The 13,628-nt window shown below is 46.2% G+C and overlaps 1 protein-coding gene and 1 long non-coding RNA gene across 6 annotated transcripts in view; one reads left to right on the top strand and one right to left on the bottom strand.

Annotated features, from left to right (window-relative positions):
• LOC140646118 (uncharacterized) overlaps positions 1 to 6,234 on the bottom strand; it is a 42,644-nt gene extending 36,410 nt beyond the window's left edge. For both annotated transcript variants that reach the window (XR_012040338.1, XR_012040339.1), the window contains exon 1: positions 6,111 to 6,234. This is a non-coding gene — a long non-coding RNA (uncharacterized lncRNA). The remainder of the gene's footprint in view (positions 1 to 6,110) is intronic.
• The window catches only part of LOC140646117 (CD99 antigen-like), a 33,444-nt gene continuing 23,730 nt past the window's right edge, over positions 3,915 to 13,628 (top strand). Inside the window, exon 1 of one of the 4 annotated variants that reach the window (XM_072849542.1) lies at positions 3,915 to 4,343. In XM_072849542.1, coding sequence (XP_072705643.1) covers positions 4,283 to 4,343 — 61 coding nt within the window. In that variant the 5' untranslated portion in view covers positions 3,915 to 4,282. The remainder of the gene's footprint in view (positions 4,344 to 13,628) is intronic. The other 3 variants (XM_072849543.1, XM_072849540.1, XM_072849541.1) reach the window with 3 other exon arrangements.

Here is a 13,628-nt window from a genome sequence, read left to right as displayed (position 1 = left end):
GGCAGCTCTTCAGCTGCTCACATCACTGAGTTTGCTCAAGTTTCAATGGTTTCATCTGGCTTAACAGCTTCCAGCCTTCATTGTGCTGCTGTGTAAGTCATATTTTTCTTCCGGCCAAACCACAGAGCATGCATGTCTTTTAAAGATCCTGCTCTTTAGAAATAAGTCTTAAAGTAACCATCTCTCTTTCCAAGGCATCTTCAGATCAGGCAAATGCCGGAGCTGTTTGCAGAGGCTTCCTGGTAGAGGCTATGGGCAGGACACAGAGTGAAAGACCTGCTAGGACAACCACTGCAGGTTGAGCAGTGCAAAGGTAGGTGTTATCGGAAGAAGTGGGTCTCAGATTATGCATATTACTCACACAATCAGATAACCAGCCCTATTACTAAATTGTTTTTATTTTTACAGATGAATCATACAATCAGAGAATTGCGTAGGTTGGAAAAGACCTTTAAGATCATCAAGTCCAACCATTAGCCTAGCACTGCCAAGTCCACCACTAAACCATGTCCCTAAGCACCACATCTACACATCTTTTAAATACCTCCAGGGATGGGGACTCAACCACTTCCCTGGGCAGCCTGTTCCAATGCCTGATAACCCTTTCATTGAAGTAAAATTTCCTAATATCCAGTCTAAACCTCCCCTAGTGCAACTTGAGGCCATTTCCTCTCACTGACCCCCACTGACCCCTCACTGACCCCCCACTGACCCCCACCTCTCTACAACCTCCTTTCAGGTAGTTGTAGAGAGTGATAAGGTCTCCCCTCAGCCTCCTTTTCTCCAGGCTAAACAACCCCAGTTCCCTCAGCCACTCCTCATAAGACTTCTGCTCCAGACCCTTCACCAGCTTCGTTGCCCTTCTCTGGACACGCTCCAGCACCTCCGTGTCTCTCTTGTAGTGAGGGGCCCAAAACTGAACACAGTATTCGAGGTGCGGCCTCACCAGTACTGAGTACAGGGGCACGATCACTTCCCTAGTCCTGCTGGCCATGCTATTTCTGATACAAGCCAGGATGCCATTGGCTTTCTTGGCCACCTGGGCACACTGCCAGCTCATATTCAGGCGGCTGTCAACCAACACCTCCAGGTCCTTCTCTGCCAGGCAGCTTTCCAGCCACTCTTCCCCAAGCTTGTAGCGGTGCATGGGGTTGCTGTGACCCAAGTGCAGGACCTGGCACTTAGCTTTGTTGAATCTCATACAATTGGCCTCAGCCAATTTGCTTTATGCGTGAAATGACAAAGCCTGGGTTTTTTTCTAATCAAAGTTTCACACGTAGAAGAGCTGGTAACCACAAATAATGAAACTCATTTTCACAAGATGTCAGTGAAATCTTCAGATCAAAAGATTAGTAAGATCAAAAAAAATGACCTGATATTCATAAATCTGGAAAATTTATTAGCCATAAAGTGGCTAGTGCCAGCAAACTGTACCCCTGCCTCAAGGACTGAACCAACTGGAAACCACTATGACTAGTGCCAAGTACAGTTATCTCACATCTTTTCCAACAGAAGGTTGCTTTTACCTCATCTGAAGGTGGTAACTTTGACAAAGAGTAATTTTGGAAACAGGAAGCTACAGCGCCCTGATCTGACATGGTAATTCCAGTGAGATAACTAGGCTTTCTCTGTTAGTTCTGCAATCCTGGAAAAAAAAGTGGTTTGGTACCACGTGATTAAATAGAGAAGTGCACAGTACTCTGAGGAGTACCAATTCCTGTTCATTTTGTCAAGAGAGCAACTTCTTAGATGATGCTTAACAACAGCTATAAACAAACACTCTGCTAAAGGACATCCTTTGAGCAACATTAATAATTTCCTGTGTTGTGCACATAGCATTAATGACTAGATCCATACTGCTGGATTACACAATGCACATGCATATATTCAATCTTACCTTCTAGGCTTGGAGCTCAGAAAAAAGAAAGCTGCTAACAACGATGTAATGTTGACTCCTGTTGTGGTTTAACCCCAGCTGGCAACTAAGCACCACACAGCTGCTCGCTCACTCCCCCCTGGTGGGATGGGGGAGAGAATCAGAAGAATAAAAGTAAGAAAACTTGTGGGTTGAGATAAAGACAGTTTAATAGGTAAAGCAAAAGCTGTGCATGCAAGCAAAGCAAAACAAGGAATTCATTCACTACTTCCCATGGGCAGGCAGGTGTTCAGCCATCTCCAGGAAAGCAGGGCTCCATCAACGTGTAATGGTTATTTGGGAAGACAAACGCCATCACTCTGAATATCCCCCACTTCCTTCTTCTTCCCCCAGCTGTATATGCTAAGCATGATGCCATATGGTATGGAATATCCCTTTGGTCAGTTGGGGTCAGCTGTCCCAGCTGTGTCCCCTCCCAGCTTCTTGTGCACCCCCAGCCTCCTCGCTGGTGGGGTGGGGTGAGGACCAGAAAAAGCCTTGCCTCTGTGTAAGCACTGCTCAGCAATAATGAAAACATCCCTGTGTTATCAACACTGTTTTCAGCACAAATGCAAACCATAGCCCCATGCTAGCTACTATGAAGAAAATTAACTCTATCCCAGCCAAAACCAGCACAACTCCATAAATGCTTATGACTGGAAAAACTAAATCTTGCTGTTCAGGCCCTCCTGCCTACAGTCCTCAATGGACCCTCCAGTACTACCCTGCAAAACTCAGATATTTTAAAGGAAAAGCTTATCCTTAATTTAAAATGCAGCATAATTTTATGATTAAGTGTGTTTAAGTTTATTATTACAGTTAAAGTCTTTGTTGCCTCAGGTTAAAGCTAAAAATTACTTGACTAGGCCCTGTCAAGGAGGAAAAAATATTACCATCAATTTATGAACTGCTGACAGTGATTCACAAACTCTGTGACTTTCCACTTTTCCAGCTGGCAAGGTCCTAGAAATGCTAGAGAAGAGGCATAGATCTCTCTGAGGACGGATTAGGCCTACGACCAGCGAATCCAAGTCAGCCACACATCTCCGGTTACCTTCTAAATCACATGCTGTGTGTCACCGAACTACTTATTATCCAGTCAATAATTGGTGCATACTTGGCAAGTGGAAAACCAGGATTTGGGAGAGGTGTTTTTGTCATACGTGCCCCTGAGCAGAGCTCAGCATGACTGCGTCGTCACGGTTCCCGCTCCAACCCGCAACAGCAGTGCTTCAGGCTGCTATGACAGCACCTGGAGGACCGAGTGGCCCACAACCGAACGTATCTGATAGAGGACATGGAACGGCCATTAGAAAATGACTTATAAGAAAACAGGATCTTTAACATCCATCTTCCCACACCAGCAAAATTAATTAAGAAAACTCAGTGCTGTACTGCACGCGGGTTTACATTTGTACCCCTCAGTCGTGGGTCCGGTGTGGCATTGCCTGCAAATACAAGACTTAAAGCTTTTTTACCAATTTTCTGTCCGACCAGTGGAAAAGCCTGTTATGGGCAAGATTATTAGGTGTCCTGGCGTGCTTAGTGTTGGGTAACTCTTCCTGAGGAAAAGCAGGAAAAGAGAGTGCCTGGGTGAAAAGAGGGCAGTGGTGCAAGAGCTTGTGTCTCTGCTATTAAAACCTGTGGCCAGTGTAAAGCCCTGGAGCTCATTCCATCCAGAAAACGGGGCCTTCTTTTGGGGCTCGTTGGTCCGGTGCTCCCTTTTTTCGCAGGCAAGCTGCACAGGAGCAGTCGGGCTGAGGAGCATCAACCCGCACGCCCCGAAGCCCTGCTCCTTCTCCAGCTTGCCGGAGCCGGGAGGACTCGCCCAGGCCCACACGGGAAACCCGGCTCCCGGCCTCAGCGCAACACCTCCAGCCCGCCGGGGAACGGGGCTCCGCCACCGCCCGCCCTTCCCGGGGGCGCGGCTCGGGAATGGCGTGTAACGGCCGCCCAACCGCCGCGCCCTGAGGGGAGGGGCGGGCGCCTCGCCGCCCCGCCAGCCCGAGGAGAGGCCCGCTTCCCGCAGCGGGGCGGGCTCCGCGACCCCCGCCGCCGCCGCGGCGCAGTTAAGACGGTCGCTGTCCCGCCGCCGCGGCGGGCAGGAGGGGCTTCCTCTGCCCTGCGAGGCGCAGCCCCGGCGGAACGGGCCACCCCCGCCCCCGGCCTCGCCCTCTCCTCCCCCCGCAGCGGGGGGACGGCACCGGCCTGACAGCGCGGCGGCCTGGGCGTGTTCCGCGCGGCGCACCCAGCCCCGGGGGGCGGTGCGGTGCGGTGCGGAGCCGCCCTCCGGCCAGGCGGGAGCAGCTGCGGAGGGTGGCGGGAGAGGTCGTTAGGGAGCGGGCGGCGTGTGTGGGGCGGGCAGCCATGCGGCGCTGGAGGCTCCTTCCCTTGGTGGTGCTCCTCGCCCTCCTGGTCCCCGTCAGAGGTGAGGAGGAGCGGGCGGCGGGGAGCGGTCCGGCCGCGGACCCCCGCTGTCCTGCCGGGCTTGGGGAGGGACCGCTCGCCTGTCCTCCGTCCCCCGGGTGGGGGGCCGAGCACTGCCGCTCGGCACGGAGGCGGGCGGGTCGGCGGAGCGACTCTGGGGACGAGAGGAGCCCGGGAGAGGGCCGGGCGGGTCCCCGGGCGCCGGCTGCCCTTGTCTGTCCGGGGCAGGGAAACGGCGTTCTCTCCCTCCAGCCCTTTTTTGGGTTGTTTTTTGTTTTGTTTTGTTTTTCCCCTTTTAACTAACTGGAAAAGTATTCCTGAGCTTTCTGCCCGCCTCCCGCGCTGGAAACCCTGTCATGTTTTTAATGTCTTCGGTGAATACGTGGTACTCGCCCCAGTAGGGCCCTTGGGTGCAGGGGGGTCCTTGAAGGAGGCTTGGAGGGGGTTTCGGGGCGGCGGGGAGCTCTGCTGGAGCTCGGCTTCCATTTTAGGAAAGAAAGCGGAGTTAGGGCAATTCCAGGGCATCAGATAGTTACTCACCAGAAAGCCTGACGTCACACGATACCCTCTTTTAAAAAAAAAATTATGATGGCAAAACTGCAGGGTAAACCCCACCAGTGTATTTTCTGAGAAGCTTCTCACGGCTTAAGTGTGTGTCAGGGACGATTTTCTTGAACCCTGATCAAAACGGTGTGTATGTAATGGCATGTTGGTATTTGGTATAAGGAAACAGTTTGGGTGGTGGGGAAGAGTAGCAAAGTTCCGAATACCAAGTTTTTTTCAGGAGGAAGACTCCTGAACTGGAATATGCAGTGCAAACTGTTATTTCCCATTTATATGACTTATTTCTAAGAAACCTTTTTTTTTTTACTATGTTAATAAGCATACTCGGTGCTATGCCTATTTTTTTTTCGGGTGCTTTGTAAAAGTGCCACTTCAAAACTTAAATATCTGTCTCTCCACTGTAAGAGAGAAGGAAAAATACCTGTTCCTAGCTTTGATTGGAAGCTGTAGATACTGCATGCAGGATGCCAGAAAACCAGTTTGGTGTCAAGCCTGTTTGAATTCAGTTCTTCTGCTGTGGCCTTATTGTGGTCTTAACTGCTAGGTTAGCAAAGCTGAGTTCTTGGAAAAATAGTACAATTTTACAGTAACCGCCTTTAAAACTGACAGATGATTCAGGCTGCTAACATTTAGATATCATCTTACTACTTATGTGGAAAACTTGCTCGTCTACCTCTGCAAGCAGTCCTCATGGTCATGGACAGCAAGATCTTTGGTGTGATGCTCTTAAGATGTGGAAGTATTTGGAGTCACTCAAAAATAGTCTTTCTAAACTTTCTGCCAAGAAGTTTGTAGGTGAAGAGAGTCTGTCTGGTTTCTGCTTCGCCGGAGGGAAGGTGCACAAAAACTGCCTTCAGGGGTTTTGTTTTGAATTCTGAGGAAAATGAGGCTACATTTTTAACAGATTGCTCTTAAAAAGCTAGTTAATTTATCTGGGTACTGGTTAATGCTGATAATATGAACCAAGTTATAATTAGTCTGGAGACTTTTTCCTTAAAATGCATAAGAATTCGAGAACTCTTGAGAATGTCAGCCTGGGGAGGGTGGGGCCCTTCAGGGGAATTTCAGATTTGTGGTGGTGCAATCTTAAATTAAAATAAAAGCAAAACCTGAATTACATACTTTTGAAAATTTCAATTTCACTGTTGGTAGGCTATCTGTAGTCTGAATTTGCAGAACTGCTATAGAAAGTTAAGGATCTTACCTTATAAGCAGTTCAGCTGTTGTGCGATGGTTTGGAGGTGACTGGTTTCACTGGGACTGCTTGCTTTTGCAATTCAGGCGGACCAGTCTGTGCCTCAGGACTGAGAACTTCTTATGGGATCATCCATTTTAGGCACGTGAAAGCTGTTAGTGTTAAAACAATATTCAACATATCATGAGGATTTGAATGTATTATTAAGCAAGGGTGAACTTTGTTATTTGAGCTTGCTTAGAAAAAGAGCTTGCAGTTTTAACCTCAAAACTAGTATTCAAGTGTTGTCTCATTTGCCAAGTATGAGCTCTGCAAGTCAGGCAAAGCTGGAATTTAGATATCATTGGGGCTGGATCCAGAGGAATGTCGAATGTGAGTTTTTATATAATCGGTTTCTATAGGCAGTCTAACAGCTTGCCCCTGCTGAGGAGTGGGATCTTTCCATTTCTCTCCTCCTGTGTTTGGTCGCGTGCCCATCGGGGCCTGTACTGAGATGATTCAGCTTGATAAGTCAGCAAGTGACTAATCTGGTGCATTGAGTTTGCTCTGCGGAGTGTTTGATGGGTGTCAGAACCAGCGCAAGGGAGTGGCAGGGACGAGCATCCGAGAGTGGAAGTGAGGTGGGGGCAGGAAGCTTCCTGCTTTGGCTGGCTGTGAGGCATGAGACTGGCTCCGCCATCTCACAATCTGCAAAACCATCAGGTTAGCCCAGCGTCTGATCTTGGGCATCTGGTTTTAAAAATGCCACAAAAAGAAGAATTAGGCAGCAGATCTTTTGTATAATTTATATGAAGAGCACAGCAGAAGGAGAATTAAACAAAAAAATCCATACATGATGAGCGTCAGAAAACTGCTGCACACAGACACAAGGCTCAAAAGTTTCCCTTGTGTACTGTAGAAAGACCAAGGCATAAAAAGCTGTCTGCTTACTGAGGATCTCAAGTTTGGACTCAGGAATATGTGCTTTAAGTATTCTTTGCAAGAATTAGGTAGAACTTATTGATTGAAACACAGTTGCCACACGAAGCAGTTGTGGTAGTGAACACCGGGAGGTGAGCAAAATACACGCTGGAAGCTGAGGTATCTGTGTTGTAAGATCCATAGCCTAAGGTGAATTACATGTGGAGATCCCTTATTCGTAAGACTGCTGTAATTACAGGGCTATGAGCAAAGGGAAGGAAACACTTGTGCCCCTGACTTCTTGTTGAGGCAAGTCAGTGTTGAGAAAAATGACTTAGTTGGATGAAAGACAGTGAAATGAGCCTGCCTGTAATGTAAAAGAGCTTTCAGCTGGGGCAGGGAGGTGGCGCAGGGACTCCTGGAGGCTGATCTCTGCTTTCTGGGCTCTGGAGTTGTTTGCCTTTTAAATCTGATTAAAAAACCAAAACAAACAACCAACCACACAACTTTTTTTCAGATGAACAATTTTAGTAGCAGTGCTAGAGTGCATACATGGCAGCATGAACTTGAAAAGTGCAGCACATGTTTCTCCAACTTTCTGTCGCCTCTAATTTGAAATGGGTAAGAGAGGTTTTTTATGTGTTGTTATTTATATAAAATGGCCACTGCACTGCTACATCAAAATGACATCACTGCAACAGTCCTTAAGCTTTCCGTAGTTACAGTGATTTAACTTGGCAAGAGTTAAGTGTGACTCAGCCTACTGCCATCCAGCCAAGACCAATTTCAATATTTTCCTGATGTTGCTCTGGTGCATGTGATGGGGTTGCCTGCACTTGAGAAAGGACTCTGCTTTAACTCTTGCTGTCTTGAACCTCTCACCGCAATCAACTTGTATTTCATCAGGTGACAGTTGTGTTAGTGAAATGCAGTAATAATAGTAATCTTCATCAGTTAAGATCATCTTGCCAGGGGCAAGCCTCTTTCTTTTAGCCAAACTGCTCGGGAACCTACTCTTTGGAGTCTAGTAAAAGTGTTTTGAGAGAATGTTATGAGCAAAACAGTCTCAACTTGGGGAACTCAAATTAGCTTGCTGTCAGTTAACACAAACTTCTAATAATGGACTTGGAAATTGAGAGAAAGAAAATCAAACTCCTAAGGTCCTTCCCCTTCCCTACTTTCAACTTAAGCCAAACACCCTGACCCACCCCATCTCGGCTTCCCTGGTTTTCACTGCAGATTATACTCAGCCCATCCCCTGCTCCTTTGGTGAGGTGACGGGCAGAGCAGGAAGGTCATATTCCTAATGGTTTCTTTCTGCTGCTCCTCCTTGCTTCCTGCTGGTTTTCCTCTGCTCTTCTTTGCTTCTCAGTGTCCCTGCCCCAGCGAGGGTCGCTTACGGTCCCTCAGGGCTGTCTCTGCCCTGGTGTGGGTGGCCCTGGTGTGAGTGGCCCACAGTTGCAGTCCCTCAGGGGTGTCCTTGCCCTGATGTGGATAGCTCATAGCTGCAGTCCCTCAGGGGCATACCCTGTTGGCATGGAACCTCTCCTGCCCAGAGCACGTCTCCAGCCACATGTCCCCTCTGCAGTCTCTCCCTCTGCGAGTCTCTTGGAGCATCTCTTCATGTATCTCCTGTCCCTGCTGGCTGATGTTTTTTCTTACGTGTGTTCAAGAAGAAATACTCTGTGCTCCTCTGACCAGTTGAAGGTTTGGTGCACACCGTTGGTGTCAGTGCCAATGTGACATGACTGTAAGTGGCCTGGGGCAGTTCATAGCCTCTTCCCACACAGGGCATGCTGCAGCCCTCTGCTGCTGAAACCCTGCCCAGTTCATGCCCCGTACATTCTTGAGCAACATGTACCTAGGAACTGTTTGGACATACATCTTGTCTGCAGAGATGTATGTCTTGTATCTCCAAAACACACGGCATAGTTTATGAAGTAAAGTAAGGTTATTTATCATATGTAACAGCATATATTTAATTTCATTATCACTTTTCCAAAGGCCACCTAGTAGGTAATTCCTGGTCCTCAAGTGATAAGTACTCCTTCCTTAGGGATTTCAATTGCTGTAGGAGAATAGACATGAACTTGTGTCTCAATTCTAGTGTCCTCAGGGCTGGCTGGTACTTTGTCACCCAGCTGAACTTGGGGTATATGGTTTTCTGCAGGGCTGCTATGACAGGTTCCTACTTTTATGTTAACTAGCTCCCCCCCCAGCTTCGTAGAGGTGAGATTCCCTTTCCCTGGACTGCAGTTTCAAGTAAGCCATTGTACCATTCTACCTTTCCAGATGCCTGGGGATTAGAGGGAATATGATGCACCCACTCTGCTCCACAATCTTCCCCTCATTCTTGGACAGCTGTGGTTTTGAAATTATTACTGCTGTCTGAGTCTAGCCAAGGCTGCATTCCATCATGCCAACAAATAAGTTTATTTGTTCCATCTAGGGTGCTGCCTACGTTTTCTTTCCAAGTAGAAAAGCTTCTAGCAACCCATTGCTAGCTTTGCCACTCTGAGGACACAGCACCTGCTGGTGTTGCTGGAGAGAAGGGGACTGATCTACTTGCCAGGCTTCTCCAAATTTCCCTTTCTCCCATCACACATACTGGTTCATCATCCGTATTTTCCATGTGTGTTGTATTATTACACAGATCTCACACTGCCTGGTTGCTTGCACTATGACTTCCTGAGACAAGTCTAAGCTGTGTTCTCTGCCCCAGTACATGAGCAGCAGTTTTGTGGACCTACCTGGCTAAAAATAGCTTTCCTTTGTGCTCACACCCTAAATCTATGCTGGCAAGTTGAGCTAACTGGTCAGCCTGGTTATTATGTTTCTCAAATTGCCTTTGAATTTCAGATATGCACATTAACACTGTGTGTTCAAGTAGATGTTTCTCCGAGTAGCTGTTGTATTACTTTCCATTCTTCTGCTGCTGAAAGTGGTTTTTCTCACTGGTTATCATGATTCCGATCTTTGAGCCATTTCTGCACCACATTAGTGATCACGCAGGAGTCTGTGTATATGTATACTCAGGGCTACTGATGCTCCTGCGCATGTTCCAAGGCGACTCCAAAGGCCATTACTTCTGCAAACTGATGGCAGCCTCTTCTCCCTTTGCAGGTGCCAGCCTCCCCTTGGAGCCCTGTTTCCTGCTGTGATTTTACAGGATCCATCAGTAAACAAAATCCATTGGTTATTTTCAGCATATAACTCATGCTGGGGCATTTTATGGCCAGAGAAGTTCAGTCTTTCTCATATTGTTGATCTGCTGGCCACAGACTAATCAGTTCAAGTTGGGAAAGATAAAGGTTACCTATTGCCCATTACTTAGTACTTCTTTAAGACTTTTTCCTGTAATCAATACATCATCAAAGCAGTGGAAAAATTATCTAGAGGTATGTTGCTTTAAGGTTTTGTGGGTGATGCCGTGGCAGATGGTAGGGCTGTGTTTCCACCCCTTGCAACAGCCAGTTCCAGACATATTGCACACCATTGCAGGTGAAGGCAATTGAGGTCTTGCTTCTTCAGCCAGAGGGATTGAAAAGAAAGCATTTGCAACATCAGTTGTAAATACCAGGTATATTTTTTGGCTTCTGGCTCATGCAAGAGCTGCAGCACGCCTGGAACTACAGGCGCTAATGCAGCAGCTACGTCATTCAAAGCTCTGACGTCTGTTGTTAACTGCCATTCTCCAGTATGCTTCTCAACAGGCCGAACACGCCTATTGTAAGGTAAATGTGTTTGAGAGCCTCCCTCCCCTTGTTTTTCCAGGGAATCAGTTACTAATTACTTTTTAAATCTCACTAGCATCCCCTTAATCAGTTCAATACCTCTTTCAGCAAATTATTTGGGTTGCTAATGGAAGAACAACTGCGTCTATCTGAGTGCATGCAACGTTGCTGGGGTCAGTAAGAGTCCTGTAGCTGGTTCCCTCCTGTACAAAGCACACTGTCTATACCAAAAGCCCAATGCCTTCCTGTTTCATCTGTCCATCTACAGTGGTCAAGAAAGTCAAGCCCAAGGAGGGCAGGGGCAGTAGGGGCTGTGGCAACAGGTAGGGGCTACCAGTGTTGTCTATTCAAACAGAGGCTCCCTTCCACTAGAGGCACACGTGTGTCTTCTCCACTTTGTGAATAACTACTCATTCATCGCTGCTGCACAAGGGCAATAAGGTGCAGTGAGCACCAGTATCCATTATGGCACGATGTAGATGAGGCCAGGTGGTGCCTGGCCACCTTACCCCGAATGCCCAATAAATTTGGTTGTAAATCTGGTAATAAAGTGCAGTGCAGTGAATTCAGGTGGGTTGTCAGAACAGTATGCGGTCTGGAGGCTGGGGCAGGAAAAGGCAATGGTTGAACCAAGCTCCGACTCTGCCCTGTGCTCACAACTCCTCAGCTGGCAATGCTGCATCTCTGAAGGGCCTTCTGTTCAACTCGGTCAAACCCTCTCCTTTTCCGTTCAGGAGCATCCGTAAGTCCTAGGATCTAGGATAGGGGCATGCAGAATTCCCATTCTTGCCGGGCTTTTTTTCCCCCAAGATTTACCATACTGCCGGAATCTTGGCATTATCTCTGGCCTTGCTGTGAATCCTATGGCATGCTCCCTCCAGCATGGTACATAGCAGGTCATTCCTTGGTCAACAGGGGTGCCACCGTGTTATCAGACCCTGCTACCCAGGCCCTGCAAGTTATTCCCGATACAGAGAAGCAATGTTCCAGCTTATGTGTCTTGCCCTTTGCCTGTCTGACTGTATCTTAGTGGCTGCCGCAGGAGGTCTCTGTGCCACCTTGCAGAAGAACATAGTGGCAGCAACAGTGCTGAGTCAGCTTTTCTGAAGACTTGGGATCAATAGTGCAAAAGCTTGTGTTTGGAAGGTTGCTTGCTATAAAAACTAGTTTTTGTTTGCTTTTTCATAAAAAAAAAAAAAGTCTTGCTTTCTCTATATGCATGCAAATTCTAGTCTGGGAAAGATTTCCCTGCTTGCTGCAGGAAAGAACATTTTTCACATGTTGAAAGTAAAAATTACTGCAGTTATACTCATCACAAACTCCTTTTCAATTGGTTTAGTCTCTGCATTTGATGTGACTGGGGAGCTCAGAGGAGTAGGATCCAGAACATTTTCTACAAAGAATTCCAAAAAGTCATAAGGCAAATTCCTGTGACAGTCCAAGAACTTAGTTCTTCATGGTGTAATGCCTATTTACAATAGTTTTTCTAAATATAGAACAGTTTCTTTAAAATACATAATTAACACATCAAATGCAGGAATCATTCTAACATGGTTTGGGAAAAGGATAATTTTAAAAGAAAACATTTACTTTTTAAGTCAGATCTCATCACATGACATCATTGGCTGTATAACAAATGCGGTTGGTTTCCTTTATACAGATTTCAGTCACCTGCGAAGAGTCCACATACTATAAACATCTAAGAAATGGCATCTTTAACTGTACTTGTAAAAGAAAAACCTATTGACTGAGGCAACTGTTAATTAACTACAGATGTTTATTCCGCTCTACTTTCCTCATAGCTTGCGTCCTGTAAAACTCCCGTTGGATGTCATATCTTCAAAATTTTGCACAAGAAATTGTATTCATTTCTTGGTGTGTGTAAAGTATCCATAAAGCTGATTTCAGTTTGAGCCAAAGTTTTTTAATCTAGGTAAAATCAAACTTTGTTTTTAGGATAGCAGTTGTTCTTTCATCAGGTAATTGTTATGACTCGGCATACAAGTTAATCTTTCCATGAAGCAGAAATTATTTTTTATTAAATGCCCATCGATTTCATTGCTAAAACTTTCATTGGTAAAAATCTATTCAGGTTTTATTTATAAAACTATCTTTGTATGCTTGTTTTGCTTAACCACAGAAGATATTGCTTGCATCTTTTCTCTTTGTTAAGTCACCCAGTATTTTGAAGGAAAAATAAAGTTAAACATTTGTTAAACTCTGATATTTCCAGGACAGCCAATTCTGCAAGTCTGGTTATACTTTGCAATATTGGCAGTATTACTGTTTTTATTACTGCCACAAAAATACTACACTATAAACCTTTTATATCTTGAAAAAAATGGAGTTATAGTGTTTAGACTTATACTTTACCACCACTTGTTTCTTCCCTATGATTTGGAGGAAAATATTGAACCTGTGTGAAGAGGGAAGGGGCTAGTGGTGATAGTAGTAGTAGTAGCGTGATGTGGTGAATTAAAAATGAGACAAATGTGTTGGGTAGGATACAGTTTTTATTAGAGCTGATACTATTGTTGGACAAAACAGACATCTCTGGAGGCACACAAGTCCTTGTTAAATTTAGAAACAAGAAGTTTCAGCATAAGGCTTGGGGGAAGGGTTTGGGGAAGCCTATGTGGAAAGCTTTTGGATAAGGCTATCTTTTTCTATATTTCTGTCTTTATCTTTCAGTCTTCTGTTTCCTCCCTCGCCTCCAGCTATCCATGCCTCTCTGTATTCGCCCTCTTTGATGCCAGAAATCTCTGCCTGCCTCTGTGTTTCTCAGTACATCCTAGATGCCAGGCATCTTGCGATTAAATCCCAAATTCAGTAGTTACTTCACTAACTGTTCCCTGCCCTCTCCCTCCCCAAGTGTTGCAAATGGTTACATGGA

Source organism: Ciconia boyciana, chromosome 1 (genome assembly GCF_034638445.1).
Source record: "Ciconia boyciana chromosome 1, ASM3463844v1, whole genome shotgun sequence".
Lineage (NCBI taxonomy): Eukaryota > Metazoa > Chordata > Aves > Ciconiiformes > Ciconiidae > Ciconia > Ciconia boyciana.
This window is presented reverse-complemented; position numbering and strand designations above follow the sequence as displayed.